Here is a 16,324-nt window from a genome sequence, read left to right on the forward strand (position 1 = left end):
GCCACTGAGTTTCATGTTAATACAAAATTACAAAGGCCTAGCGCTACCAAGCTATGTAATGAACATATACAAATTTTGGTTCTTTGCAAACAATTTAAGATCAACTTTATGATTTCTACAAGTTTTCAACCTCTTCATACGACCATCAACTCATACTGAAATATTTTCTATCTTTTGCCAGCTGATTAAGTAGCCTTCCCTGCTTTTGAAGAGAAAGATTAAAGATACGTACTAATATATTATACGTTCTAGAAGTTGTTTCCTTCAGCTAAAGGCATATGATAAGACTTGTTTCAGCCATCACTCATCAGACTAATTTAAAGCTAAGACTAAAAACAAAGGTGTTACTAAAGTTGGGAAGAATGTCAAAGCTAAGTTAGTTGAGTTTTACCTTTCAAATTCTAACATATGGTATTAGATTCTAGAAACGTCACATACGTTCTTTTTTTCTTTTCTGACAAATCAAATTACTAGTGAGATATGGCTTTCAGATAACATTTTATTTAGACTAAAAGTTTGGTGAGTTGAATAATTAAATTGATTATAAATGAATAAAAACCATGAATCTATAGGCCGTTTTAGTGATACATTGATCTCAGGCTTCCACGTGTATAGGTTGGAATATAATACTATATATTTTCTGGATGTAAGCCAACCTCATTAGTGCTGGGGAAATATAACTAAAATTAGTTCGCAGTTGTTCACCAGATGAGCCACTTTTAATATAGCCATCGGGTTTGTTTTCGTTGACAATGCAATTAAAAATAAGTAATTCACGAGATCAACTAATTAAGAATAGACAGACGTAGCTAGTTTAGTACTAGTCAATATGTTTAGTTTGGGCATGAAATTAGTCGGAATTAACCTTAAAAAAAAACTTAGTTTTGGTGTGGCAGCCAAATTACTTATTCATGTCTTAGTATATTTACCACTTATTAACAATTTAACATTTAAGCATGAAAATTTAGAGGATTCAACATTTCGTGTTACCTAACCGAGATTATTGGTTCGGCAATGTCCAATATTCTAACCATACGTCACATGGTAAATGACTTAGAATATAATATACATGTACTTATACCTGCAAAAGAAAAGCTAATTAATTTAAAATAAAATCATTTGAGGAAAGATACATCATCAATATAGAGATAGACAAATTATAAAAGATTCTTTTGAAATAGTTATAATTAGTATATAGCGCTATGAATAACCAAGATCACTACAATTCTACTGCGCTTTCTGACTGACGTTAGAGTAACACTGAACTCACGTGTGGAAATTCTCATAATATGGATAATTACTTGACAGAAAATAAAAAGTAAGACTAAAGCAAGATAAAATGAAGGAAGATAAAAACGATGAAGATATATATATCTTGGTCCTTAATTGGTGCTGAGTACCAACAGTAGAATTGTAGTACTTCCAAACGTGTGTTGGTAGCCTTTCTAGAAGGGAAGTACAGCACGTCAACACGACCTTTAGTAGCCGTAAATTTGCTAGTACATTGGTTCTCTCCTTGTTACAACACGTCAACACGAATCTTCACAACTATTTAGGTCATTGGTTCTGTCCTTGTTACCCTTCAAGTGGAAGGGCATATTACCGTTCAAACATTAAGCCTGCGTGACAATTACAACCAGGTAATATGCTAGCCATGACTAAATATTACTATGTGGCCATTTATATATGAATGTTAGATTAACTATCTATCATACTTTTATTTTCTTAGTTACATTCTCAATAACCCTATTCAAGTGCGGGCCTGATTTTTTATTTTTTTTATGGGATCAAGCACGTGAAATTTCTTTTTTTTTATAATGAGTGATCGTGAGATTCGATCTCATGACCTCTTCCTGCTTTGATTCCAAATTGAGGTGTGTGGTCATTTCATAAGCTTGAGCTTAAAAAGAATACACTTTTATTTTCTTACTTGTATATTCTCATGACACAATCTATTTATCTGTCTATTGTTATTTAGTTATATGAATTTCGTTTACTTTGATCTTTATTGTGGTATTCTTTTTGTTGTTCTTTTTTCCATTTTCTTTTCCGGATAAGATATGAAATCAAAACATAGACGTATAAGTAAATGAGAAAATATAATAAATTGTCTAATTAGTTAATGAGGGATTCTTGAAGAAGTCTTGATCCTTCGCGAGAAATGGCATTCTGGCACACCCTTCAAAGATCCTAATTCGTATCTTTGAAATACATTTGGCCAGGGAAAAGAAGAGGTATAAAATCTGAAGCTGTCACAAGGTTAGACAAATACATATATTATATATACATCTAAATAAATAGTTAGATTGAATCATTATTAGCGTTATAGAACAAAAACCTAAGCTTTTAATTCAGAATGTTTAATTGGGGATAATAGATGAGTTTAGCATATGAATAATGAATAATTAAGAGATAGCAGTAAGCTACCAACCTACGTCTAGAAGGAGTATTGGTTAGCATTAACTTGGGGAGCACAGAGTGGGAGACACGGATACGAAAGCTGGATGATAAAGTATTTTATGATTTTATTATCAGTCTTTAGTCTCAATATATGATTGGCTATGAGTCTATGACTATGATATTAATATAAATTATTGCTTAAAAAGTTATCATAGTCATCGGACCCTATATACTTAAAAATATTAGGTTGGTAGACATAGTTTTCAAAAAGGAGTTTCGTTGTAATTGGCCGTTTGATTTAACTAATTCTTGATGCTGCCAACGACACCTTCAATTTAAATTTGGTTTATCAAACTTTGGTTTGATTACTTCACGAGGACACACAATTATCAGACAAAATGTTACTAGTATGTAACTATATATCAAATTATAATAATAATAATAATAATAATTACCTAAGTCTACACAAAGAAATATTAGAAAACAAAAAGCTAGAGTTCCTTATACAGTGTTGTTATTCATTGTTGAGAATATAATTAGGTAAAATAAAAGTGTAATATCTCTAACCGCTAAAACTTTTATATGAGATGGTAGCACGTCAACATCCTTAACTTTATCCAATAACAAAAATCTAACGACATTCCTTAATTTGATAAATAAACAAAAATCTAAATGTGTTTCTCTTTTTCTATTTTTAAGTTTAACAACTATTATTTGGTTAATTTATCCAGTTGGTGATTTAGGGTAGAAGTTACTTGTTACTTTATTAGGAAAACGTGGTTAGGGAAATTGTAGAATATATTGTTGGAGACGATCATCGTAATTAGTCAAACTTGTGGTTGTTAATTGAATGAACACAAAAGGCGTGAGTTGTTTACTGTTACATATACATCTTCATTGTTAAGATATTAATGCTTTAAGCCCTAAAATTGTTAATGTGGTAGTCATTATCTTGCAATATGTAAGCTCCTATGATTTCACTTTTTTCTTTACCCAGGTTGTTTTATGTCCCCCCTGTCTATTACCATCTGTTTTTCGTTATAAAAATAAGCTATAGAAAGTCAATCATGTTAGTGAGAAAGCTGTTAGAAAAGATGTTCAAAACTTCTCTACATGGAATCCTTTATTACTACTATAAGCTAAAGTCGAGAAAAGACTATAGGAGCTAGAAGGAATAGAATAAAATTCTTATTCAGATCTTTCTTTTCTTTTCAAACAAACGCATACGAAACTTCTTTTTTTCTTTTATCATTGACATAATCTAATTCCTTTCAAATTAAAAGGATACAGTTTATACTTATTTGTTTGATAGGAACTTGAAAAGGTTAAAAGAAATCGATAATTGATATTCATAAGAACAAAATCAAAAGCACAGAGGACAAATAATATTAGCTGTGTGTGTTCCGACGTTATTGTCGACAAGTTATTAGTAAAACTAACACCAACCAAACTTTGGTAGGGTACGAAATCTCAGTCCGAGGCCTAATAATCTTGAAGCTATTATAACATGAAACAAAGAAAACATTCTAAATCAGGACAGAAATCCAAAAAATCTTAAATTTTAGAAATAGCAAATTGAAGAATATAAAAAATAAAAAAGATTAGCGAATGTTTGGGACATGCAAAGAAAGAAAGTGGGAATATCAGGGGGAGAAAGGTCATTAAGTAAACCAGCTAATCCCGGTAAGTGAGATAGCCACCTCTAATTATATGTTTTCACTAATTTGACTTCAATTAAAAATTGTCACTTGTCGTTAGGCTGTTCCTTTTCTCTCCCTCTACCAAAACAATGTCCTTAAATAAATACTTACTAGTTAAATTTTGTTCCCAACAAAATTTAATTGAAGACCCTTTCTTCAGTACTGCCCTTACCTTATACTAGTTAAGAGTTTCTCAATCCAGCTCAATTACAAGCTAAATATACTTGATTATAAAACAGAAATTAATTAAGTTTCCTCCCATCCCCCGAACCCCATGTGGCGCAACAAATGCCGTAGTTTCAGCTGAAGTTTTCAAATTATCTATAGGCTTCACCATTTTATGACTTCCACGATAACAGAATAGATTTAACTTGAATAAACTAATAATGTAAAAAAAAATATATACTATAGAGTAATATAACTTATGGTATACAGTGGCGAGCCACATTTAAACAAGGGGTTCATACGATACCCCTTGCTCAACATTTTATTATATTACAAGCCAAAAATAATAAAATGTGTGATAAATACAAAGGCTAAACTCCCATGTGAAACAGAAGCTTAATATAATTTATGGAATCCCTTCAATAAAATTTCTAGCTCTGCGCTGATTTATAGCAGGTAGTCTACGTAATTTTCAGGTTGTTATTATGAATTATTACTTGTGATAGGTGACATGATAGTGTAAAAATCGTTGGGTGTTGTCATTGTATAGAAAATAAACTACAATAAAATAATAAATTAAGCATTCATGATGATCTTAGGTAAAAGATGAACTTCAAGAATCGAAATTTAAAAGGAGAATGAACTTACTAAAGAGATGCAGTTAGTTTTATTTCAGAGAGCAACGTCTTTTCTAACACGCGTGTAACTCTATGGACCTAATGACATGAGGTAACATTGTCCGAGTTACGTTTCACCCACTGGGTTTGAATTCGCATGTCGTGTCCTAAAAAGGAGCCAACCACGTAAATTACGTTTCATCTTAATAAAAAAAAAATGGCAATTTCGTTAGTAAAAAACCAGATAACCAATTAGTAGAAACAAGAAAAGAAAATTGGTAGATACGTAGTGGGTATTATGTTAGGAATGTACAACGATAGTTTACCAGTAACTTATCATAAAATAGTAGTACTCTTTTAGTAATAATATAGTAGTACAATGTAGTTATATTATTAAGTAGTAGCCTAGCTATTCTTTATAGAGTTTTCTTGAACAAACCCCAACTACTCTTTCTTTCCTCTTAATTCTCTCTCTCTCTCTCTATATCTCTCTCTCTACATGGCACCAATGTGAAATCGAACCAAAAAAAAAAAAAGCGTTGAAATCGTGTTTAGAGATCGGTTGAGAGGTGTTTGTTTTAAGAACATTGAGGACCGAAGCGTGTGATCTAAGGCTCCTTTTTTTTTTTTTCTCTCTTTGTTAGCTTCAAGCTTTATTATGAGCTCATAAATTAAAGAAGTATAGTTTGCATTACCAGAAAAATGCAGTTGAAACAATTCTTGAGGTCATCATCATTGGGAAGCAGTTCCAGACGATCAAGTTATAGTAGGAATTTTGACTTACCGGACGATACACCGGCCGAGACATCATTGGACACCGGAGAGTATGTCGGAGGAGCAATGTTACCGGTTTTCCTCAATGATTTACGAAGAAACAACGATGAAGATTTAGTTGAAGTTACGCTTGAATTGGATGATAATTCAATTGTGTTGTGTAGCGTAGCACCAACACCATCACACAATGCAGAAGGAACTCAGAGTGAAGAAGAAGAAGAAGAAGTGCCCAATGGATTTCTGGCACGTAGTGCATCAGCAGCTTCCAAACTACGCCGGAAATTATCCTGGATCCGATCGCCGTCCATGAGGTCACGGACGATGTCTGTGGTAGCATCGGATGTCTCTGATGATCATTTCCAGCATCATCAGAACAATATTAGTTATATCAATACAACCAACACGTTATCAGCACGAGAAGAGATGAAGTCAAAACTGAAGTTAGTAAGGAGTAAATCAACGGCTCAACGTGCGCTTGGAGGGTTGAGATTCATAAGCAAAACAACTGTTGAATCCGATACAAATGTGCTATGGAAAAAAGTGGAGGCGAGGTTTCATGCTTTGGCTAAGGACGGTTTGCTTGCTAGAGAAGATTTTGGTGAATGCATCGGTACATTCAAAGTTCTCAATTCATGTAAACCATATGAATGCCATCTTTTTTTTATTTCTTAATTCTTCTAAAATTTCCTAAATCATGCATGAAATTAGTTTAACTGAAATGTTGGGTTGACTCCTTAGATAGTCACTCAACTAATAGTTATTATCTTAAAAAATTATTATTATTTTTTATTCTAATTTTTTTGAACAATGAAAGTAATTATTTGAGATGATAACTATTAATTGAGTGACCGTATGAAAAATTAATTTTTATATACTGATTAATTTTGTATATGTAGGAATGGTGGATTCTAAGGAGTTTGCAGTTGGGGTTTTTGATGCATTGGTAAGGCGGCGACGTCAAAAGACGGCAAAAATAACCAAACCTGAGCTTCATGAATTTTGGTTGCAAATTTCTGACCAAAGTTTTGATGCTAGGCTTCAGATTTTCTTTGACATGTGGGTTCTCTTATTTTTCTCTTACCTTTTTACCTTTTTTTATAATTATTTTGTCTACTTCGTTCCAAAGCATGCATTATTTTTATTTCAACACGAAAAGCAACCTTTTTTTGTCCTATATATGAAATAAGAATATAAACTGACACGATAAAGACAATATCAATATGCTTAAACTATTACTAGGATAACATGTTAAGTAGTTATGGTTGGTCCACTTCTTGTTAACGTAAAATATATTCTGTAGCAATATGTGACCGTGCTTCTGATAAGTTAAATTCTGGAATAGAAGAAACGAAGAAACAACCAACACATATATCAATACTGAAACAAAAACCATTGTATATGCATTCAGTGAAGATTGAATGCTGGAAAACAAGAAAGAATAAAACTCATGTATGGAAGAAAAAAATAACGTGTTATGTGATATAATTTGTTAATTCATTTGTACTCTTTTAGCGTTTTACTTGACGATGATATTACGTATGGTTATCGTAGGGCGGATAGCAACGGAGATGGAAAAATCACGAGAGATGAAGTACAAGAGGTAAGATTATCATGGTTTAACTGCTCAATAAAAATTAAAAAGGTTTAAATTTAAGTCAAACCATATTCTGTTTGTGCAAAATCCATCTTGGGCAGGGGCATCTACAATAATTCGAAAAAGCATTAATTTAGTGTTAGTTATCAAAAATACCGCTTTATAGTATTGTGCAACAGAATAAAATATGTTAATGGAGGAGGAATATTTATTTAATAGTAATAATATAGTGTTTCCTCAAAGATTTGTCATCGTATTTATATTTTGTTCTTCCAACAGCTAATCATGCTGAGTGCTTCGGCAAATAAGTTGTCCAAGTTGAAGGAACGTGCAACCGAGTATGCTTCTTTAATTATGGAGGAATTGGACCCGGAAGGTCTTGGTTACATTGAGGTAACATTTTCTTGTTCCTCATTATGAATTCTAAATCATATAATCACACAGTATAAAAATAAATTGACAATTAATATGAATTAACTTTAGTTATCACACCAAATTATATGTCGCTTTTTTATTTTACACGCTCTTATGGAACATTAATTAGAATGAGTATTTGACTACTTTATCCGTCTGAGTTATAATCTCTCTATATTAAATATTTACTCTATTTATGTGTCATCTCCATTAATGACAAAATTTTACTAAAGCTAAAATGGAAAAAATATACTCTTTCTGTCCCAAAAAAGATTGACACTTTTAGCTTTTCGAGAGTCAAACTTTTTATTTTTGACCGTGCGATTTAACATAGAATCTTTTATTATTTTTAAAATAAAATTTATATATTTGAAAACTACGTAAAAAGTACTATAAGAGCCCGTTTGGATTGGCTTATAAGTTGCTTATAAACTGTTTTAAGTTTTTTTGAGTGTTTGGCTGGCCAGCTTAAAGCCATTTTGTGCTTAAAATAAGCCCAAAAAATTAATTGGGTTTGTTTGGCTTAACTTATCTAAAGCAGCTTATAAGCTGAAAACAACTTATAAGCCAAAAAAAATAAGTTGGACTACACCAACTTATTTTTTTTTTGCTTATAAGCTGCTTTTTTTAAGCCCATCCAAACAGGCTCTAAGTCACCATAATTAATAATTTAAAATATTTAAAAGATGTATGAAAAAATTACGTCGAAGAACTACTCGTTTGACTCTCGAAAAGCAAAAAATGTCAATCTTTTTGGGACGGATGGAGTAATTAATATTGCCTTGAACTTCTAAAGCGATAAATAATTTGACACAGTTATTATTAGTAATCACGACAGATAATTTGAGAGGAGGGAGTAATGTTTATTCTAAAAATTTATCAATAATTACCTTACATCCCTGAGATCATATTGTCAATATCTTTTTACACCGTCGATGTATAAAATAAAAATTAGTATCTACAACAAATTAGCAAACGAACATTTGATCAAATCTACCTTTCTATTAGCTGTCTTGTCCAGACCATGACTTGTACATATTTGGACATTGGACCCACAAACTTCCTTTTTTTCTTTTCTTTTCTGAGTTAGTGTTTGGCACGAACTCCTTTTGGACGATCGGCCACGTCTTAGTCAAAAACATAGGGAATTCTTGCACTGTATTTGGACTTTTTGGGGACCACAAGAAGGTTAAAGAAAAAGAAAATTGCATTTAGAAATCCTGTTTTCTAATTGTTTAACCATAGGAAAGAAGATAAAGGAATCAACGTAACACCCTCGTTTCTTATCTAATCATTGCTTAACAATCATTGAAACTTAGTGCAGCAGGTTTCCGCTAGTTCTGTTCTTTGTAAGATTAAAAGGTTATCTGACTAAAATGGTAGATAAGTGTCCAAAAATATTCTTATGAATTACTACCTTGATAGAGTGAAAAGAGGTCATGAGATGGTAAGCAATATAAAAATATGAGAGTTTAACAATGTATAGCTGCTCATCAAAATAAATCGCCTACAGATATATTTTTTTGTATATTAATGTATATGTAAATATTTTAAACATAGTATATATTTTTTGTATATATGACAAGTGGTTGTAATTATTTCTGATGAACGGCCAAATATGTAATTTTCCCTAATAATAATCTCAAAAGGGAAGTGTCCAAAAATATTCGTATGAATTACTACCTTGATAGAGTGAAAAGAGATCATGTGATGGTAAGCAATATAAAAATATGAGAGTTTAACAATGTATAGCTGCCCATCAAAATAAATAGCCTACAGATGTATTTTTTTGTATATTAATGTATATATAAATATTTTAAACATAGTATATATTTTTTGTATATATGACAAGTGGTTGTAATTATTTCTGATGAACGGTGAAATATGTAATTTTCCCTAAAAATAATAATCTCAAAAGGGAAGTGTCCAAAATATTCTTATTTTTCATTTTATGTAATACTCTTTCATTTTAGAAAATTCAACTTTAGATCTTTCATCCTACTCTAAATGACATATTTTTGTAGCATCAAAGTATGATGACATGTTTAAGACCGCAAATTCCAGGGCATATTTAATATTTATCAGAAGTCCTTTCTTTCTAAAATGCGTGTACAGTCAATGAAACGAAGAGAGTACTTTTATTTGCTTAGTCAAGTGGTTTGGCAAAACGACACTTGATGATATTCCCCTTTCCTTTTCAGTTATGGCAGTTGGAAACGCTTCTTCTACAAAGGGACAATTATATGAACTACAGCAGACCCTTAAGCGTAACAAGCGTTGGATGGGGTCCTAATTTAGGAACTCATAGTAAGACCAAGAACCTAGTAAAGAAAGCAAGCTATGCACTCAAATGCCTTATATTAGATAACTGGCAAAGAGGCTGGATTCTTTTGCTATGGGTGATGGTTATGGCTGCACTTTTCACCTGGAAATTCTTGCAGTATAGACGACGAGCAGCCTTTCAAGTTATGGGTTACTGTTTGGCAACTGCTAAAGGAGCTGCCGAGACTCTCAAGCTCAACATGGCACTTGTTCTTTTACCTGTTTGTCGAAACATACTAACTTGGCTTCGGTCTACTAGGGCCAAGCTTCTCGTTCCCTTCGATGATAATATAAACTTTCACAAGGTAAGCTGCACAAGAAGAGAGTATACTATACACTTTCTGAGAATTTTCTTAACAATGTTGTTTCAACTGCAGATTATTGCATATGCTATTGCAGTTGGAATATTGCTTCACGCAGGGAACCATTTAGCGTGTGATTTTCCACGTCTGATTAACTCATCTCCTGAAAAATTTGCACTGATAGCTGCTGATTTTGACAACGTGAAGCCCACTTTCAAAAGCCTATTGACCGGTATTGAAGGTGTTACTGGCATTGCTATGGTGATTTTGATGGCAATTGTCTTCACACTAGCAACACGAAGCTTCAGGAGAAATGTATTGAAGCTGCCACCTCCTTTCAATCGATTAACAGGCTTCAACGCATTTTGGTATTCTCATCACCTTCTAGCAGTGGTCTATGTACTCCTAATAGTACATGGAACATTCCTATTCTTGGTTCACCAATGGTGGCAGAAAACGGTAAGGGCATAGAACACCAAATTGCTTTATATAAACTAAAGATTGATATGTTAACAATCTATTTCCCATTCTGCAGACATGGATGTACATCTCCATGCCATTGCTCCTCTATGTAGCAGAGAGGAGTCTGAGAACATGCCGATCAGAACACTACGCAGCAAAAATTTTGAAGGTGACTTGCTTTTATCAATCTAGTTATCCATCTATAGAGAAAATAGAGTCCTTTCCGCATACAAATGAACTGCAACTAACGCCAGCTTCTAGTCTCCCTGTCTAAACCCCCAACAAGTCTAACTCTCGCCAAGTGTCTCGCACAACTTAGATCCCTTAACCAAATAAAAGGGAAAACATGCACTGAGGTGCACACATTAGAGAGAGATGAAATGATCCAAACACCACGGCAAAACCATATATTCAAGTTTTTTTTAATTATTTTTTTTAAATCAAATTATGCCCCTAAGGCCGTTTTTATAAATATATTCAACCAGCTACTTCCCAAAGCAACGAAAAGTTTTACTATGTCCTCACACAACTAGTGTCAGTTGTGTGAGACACATTCTAAAAAAGATTCCAAAGCAACAGAGTTTCTCTTATTCCATGCCATACTGTCCACTGTGTACATCATAAAACATGCCCATCAAGCACCATCAGAAAACAATCAAATACTCACACTCCAACCACCAGCACCACATATTTTTCACAACCTTCCATTACGGAACTCAAAGTCAAGAGAGATGGTCAACATAAATAAAAACATTGACTTATGGTAGACATTTTTCTAAGTATTTAATTTTATTCCTACATTCCAAGAGATGATATAAGCATCTGTTTCCTACAGCCTCTACCCCCAAGACAGTAGTAGAAAAACAAACAAAACCTACTTAGATAAACACGGTAACAGGGGAGAAGGAGAAGAACAAAACAGGAGACCAATGAAGATGTTTTTTCTTTGATCCTTACAGGTTTCTGTACTTCCAGGAGATGTCTTTAGCCTAACTATGTCAAAGCCTAGTAGTTTCAAATACAAGAGTGGGCAATACATATTCCTGCAGTGTCCAACAATCTCCTCATTTGAATGGTAAGGGTAGTGTTTCTGCATTTAAGTCAATCATGCATCCACCAACAGATATTTAACATATATCTTGATGTTTCTCCAGGCATCCATTTTCTATAACATCAGCACCAGGTGATGACTACCTCAGTGTACACATCCGCATGGTAGGTGATTGGACGAATGAACTAAAGCGGGTTTTCACAGAGGATGATAGTTCAGCATGTGAAATTGGCCGGGCTAAGTTTAGAGAACGCGGGAATGTTGATCAACGAGGGTAACTTCCTTTGTGTGATTTTTTACCATTCAAACGTTAAATCAAGATTTCTTTATTAAGAAGTCTAAAAGGCTTGTAATGACGCAGTTTACCTCGATTGCTTGTTGATGGACCATATGGTGCCGCAGCACAGGACTATCAAAATTATGATGTCTTGCTCCTCGTGGGACTAGGTATTGGAGCTACACCTTTTATAAGTATCCTCAAGGATCTATTGAACAATTCAAGATCAGAAGAACTGGTACAAATCTTACTTCAAGTTAATTTGGAACTAACCAAGTAGAATGTTAAAGACCCCAACTTACAGTCTTTGCCCATGATTCTACCTTAGGATTCGAATACTGAAACCAGTGCATCGGATGACAGCTGGACAAGTATTGCCTCTAGCGCCACATCAAATGGAAAAAAGAAATCACTAAGGACAAAAAGTGCACATTTTTATTGGGTTACCAGGGAATCTGGATCCTTTGAGTGGTTTAAAGGGGTGATGAATGAAGTGGCTGAGATGGATCACAAGGTAATGCACACAGATTTGTTATAGGATATCTTTAATTGCCCACCCTCCCCACTCTTCATCATCATATCAGGGATTCTGCTATGATCTAATATAATTGGCTCAGCTATGCCTTTTGTGATGTGATTTTAATGAAACAGGGTCTGATAGAGATGCACAATTATCTTACGAGTGTTTATGAAGAGGGTGATGCCAGGTCCACTCTCATCACCATGGTCCAGGCGCTCAACCATGCAAAACATGGTGTTGACATCCTGTCTGGCACACGGGTATGATCCATCACTACTCTCAATCAAACCTTCTTGAACAGAAATGGAAAAGAAATATAAGAAGTAATGGTTTTCAGCTTAGCTCAATGAGCGCCATAGTCTAGCTAGAAAAAGATTTTATTATTAGAAAGCTTCTAAATTTCATGAGAAATCTTCAACCACAACACATAATTAAAAGAAGCAAACTTGAGGTGAAGCATTCTCCAATCAGTACTAATTAAACTAGTTCTACTGCAGGTAAGGACGCATTTCGCAAGGCCCAAATGGAAGGAAGTATTCAACAAAATAGCTTCGAAACATCCATATTCCACAGTAGGTAAGGAATTCTACAACCTAAACTTTAATAAACTGTAAGCACATGTAGTTCTAAGAAGTGTTCTGTCGTACCTGCGCCTATTTGTTAACCTCTCACTTCTACAATATGTCCAAACCTTCTGCCAACGGAAATTATCACATAATAGAGGCGAAGGAAGAAAATTTAAATATATATAACTCAACACATGAAACATAGAGCAGAACTTAATGATGCAGCAACTTTACCAAATTATAAGAATGGCCTGCTTTTCGACTAGATGAAGATAGAAAATATAGCTCTACAGTACTAAGGCATGATGAAGTAGTACGGCACTATAAATCTTAACTTATCTTTTAAAGGAAGCTAAACAGTTAGTAACAAGTGAGATGAAAAATGTGTTCTTTAAACTTCAGAAAGGAAAAAAAAAAAACTCAAACAGTTAGATCAAGCTGATACCAGAAAGGATGTTATCTTCTTCATGACAATGACCAATTAGAAGGAAGAAGCAACCGACAGAACACTTCCCTGATAACATTTGCATTTTCAACAAAAGAGGGGAAGGGAAAAAGAACTAAAAACAAAGAAAAGCTTAAATAAATCAAGCTATATTTGTTAACAACACAGTTCTACATGATATACAGGAGTCTTCTACTGCGGGTTGCCTGCCTTGGCAAAGGAACTGAAGAAGCTATCCCAAGAATTGACTTACAAGACATCCACACGATTTGAGTTCCACAAGGAGTACTTTTGAAATAGCAAATTTAGCAAATAAGGGATACGGTATTCTTTTTTTTTTTTTTCTTTTCATTTTTTTGTAATTGTCCATATGATTAAGAGGAATGCATGTACCAATACACATTGATTCAGATAAATGTAAATGCATATATTATACGAATTACAATAGAGAAAGAAGTCAAAATAGTAGAGTTCTATCTATAAGAGAATGTAAATATTTGTTCTTCAGAGATCTCCACAAAAAGATTTTCCTACTGACACAAGAAAGCATTATGTTGTCGTTACAGTGTCAAATATATACAAACAATATTGTCCCACTACTATGCACCTATGTGTAGGGTGTGAAGAATGGTACATGACATCCTTAGTGCATTTGTGAATACCACTAAGCTGCAAGTGTAAGAATGAAGAGGAGAATTAAAGAAAAGGAGGCACAGAAGGACGTAATAAGCAAAAGAAAAGGAAGAAGGTCTGATGCTGCCTTATAAGCGCTGAGTAAATGACAAATCAAGCTACTACAAGGCAGTTATATCCATCAAGTTTCCTAAGCAGTGATAGAAAGATTCTTTTCTTACTCCAAGATAAATAAACTGTCTCATGTATTTGTTTCTATCTTTTTCTTTTTCTTTTTAAATGTTGTCAAAAAGGCCCAATGACATATCCAAAATTACAGATGGGAGAGGGCTGTCAATAAAGAATACTGAAGAAAGTCGATATATAGTTTTTGTATCAAACACTGGGAAAGAATGAATATAAATACAATTCAGCGCTTACACAGCAAAAAAACATTAAAAACTTCTGTATATCATGGCAAAAAAAAAAAGTACAATGTGATACCTACATGGAAAATGAAATTACAATCAGAAACTTTAAGTATCCAAAACTTATTAATCCTTCAGTCCCTTGAGAAGTTTGGAAGCCCATCGGCGTACACGACGCTTCAGTGTATAACCAACAACTATTCCAGCAACAAAGCAAATGGCACAGAGCTTTGAGCAAGTCCACAGTGATACTGTTTGTCTACAATCAAAGATGGAGAGTGTTACCATGAGAGTGCCACCCATTTCCATTATTTACATTTCTCCCAACAAGGAGTTAAAGAAATTCATCAAGGGTACTAGACTAACAAAAGATATAATGTACTTAGCTTGGGTTTCAAATAAAATAGACTTAAAACTTCAGCACAGAAAATGTGAAGTTCACCATCAGTAGTGGTAGCAGTGTTATCAAAAGAGAAAAGCACAAAAAAGCTCTAAAGTCGTTGGAGCTTTAAGCACAAATAAAGCGAGGGCTTTAATGAAAAAAGGCGCAAATGGAGAAAAAATACAGATATATATGTTAGTCCAAGACTAATAATTATAACCATGAATGACAAATATATGGACAAAGAAATTGAAATAAAATTACGATAAGTGAAATATCAATTGTTTAGTGTCACCTCTTCAGAAGAGGCTCATTGACAAGAAAAAGTATGTTTTAGAGCCTTGATGATGACACTAAGGCACGCATTAAGTGAGGCGAAGTGCTCAACACGTTTCGAGCCTCGCTTCAAGGCTTAAGCGCGCCTTTGACCACAATGAGCGGTAGCTGGTGATAATACTAGATGTAAATGCACAGATCCTCAATCTGGATTCCTAATCTAGGTACACCTTTCTACCATATAGAAACATGTACTTAATGATTAAAGACAACATCTCAAGCTATCCCATTATCTGTCTGATAAATTCTATTTATTTCTCTTCCTCTATCTCATACTCATTTGACCCCTTTTCTCTCATAACCCATTATTCGTACATATCCCGGATACTACAATTATCAAGCAACCAAAAGCGTACACCATGTCTTTTCCTATAACAATTCAAAAATCTAGGGATACTATTCCCCCCTGCAATAGTATCTACAGCCAGGTTCTTGATGTTAGTCGACCAACTTTTGCACCAGTTAAGTAAGATATCTTGTACCACATAAATCACACTTTGCAAAACTTGGAATGACTTCAATTCCCTTCCCCCCCCCCCCCCCCCCCCCCACACACACAACCCCCCCAACCAAAAAAAAAAAGAGGGAACAAACTACAAGCTCATAATCTTGAATGACATGTCAATTCTCAACATGCACTAATTGATTGAATACTATATACCTAGGTGCTAGTTTATTACTTACACTGTTATGCGAGGCAAAGGTTAAATTATTGTAAAAAGAAGCCTATAATGTTACCTGGGAGAGCGAGTAAGCAAAAGCCGTGAGTGATCAGCCGAAGAAGAAGATTTAATGGTTGGCTTTTCAAAAGCAGCAGAAATGGAACTTAAACTCCCATTTGCAGAAGACATAGCACTATGAAAAGCCTTCTCTATTCCCTCCATACTATTCAATGTTCACCCAATAATTTAGATTTGCCCCCTCCAACTCTTGTGCTAGGGTTTTTGGAATTTTGAC

At 34.0% G+C, this 16,324-nt stretch overlaps 1 protein-coding gene across 3 annotated transcripts; it reads left to right on the forward strand.

Moving 5' to 3' along the window:
• Window positions 1-1,582: 1,582 nt before the first annotated feature.
• Window positions 1,583-14,498, forward strand: LOC132617315 (respiratory burst oxidase homolog protein E-like). 3 transcript variants are annotated; one of them, XM_060332290.1, is made up of 15 exons: window positions 1,583-1,640; window positions 5,581-6,266; window positions 6,553-6,712; window positions 7,208-7,256; window positions 7,530-7,643; window positions 9,866-10,291; window positions 10,364-10,747; window positions 10,824-10,919; window positions 11,710-11,825; window positions 11,905-12,075; window positions 12,163-12,316; window positions 12,407-12,592; window positions 12,730-12,858; window positions 13,096-13,174; window positions 13,795-14,142. In XM_060332290.1, exons 2-15 carry the CDS (start codon window positions 5,585-5,587, stop codon window positions 13,902-13,904), a joined length of 2,856 nt encoding a protein of 951 aa, XP_060188273.1. In that variant the 5' UTR covers window positions 1,583-1,640; window positions 5,581-5,584; the 3' UTR covers window positions 13,905-14,142. The 3 variants fall into 3 exon arrangements, with proteins under 3 accessions (XP_060188273.1, XP_060188274.1, XP_060188275.1); XM_060332291.1 differs by lacking the exon at window positions 1,583-1,640 and adding an exon at window positions 14,176-14,498 and having other exon boundaries at window positions 5,369-6,266; window positions 13,795-13,933; XM_060332292.1 differs by lacking the exon at window positions 1,583-1,640 and adding an exon at window positions 14,227-14,498 and having other exon boundaries at window positions 5,369-6,266; window positions 13,795-13,933.
• Window positions 14,499-16,324: the final 1,826 nt, after the last annotated feature.

The sequence above is a fragment of the Lycium barbarum genome, chromosome 11 (genome assembly GCF_019175385.1).
Source record: "Lycium barbarum isolate Lr01 chromosome 11, ASM1917538v2, whole genome shotgun sequence".
Lineage (NCBI taxonomy): Eukaryota > Viridiplantae > Streptophyta > Magnoliopsida > Solanales > Solanaceae > Lycium > Lycium barbarum.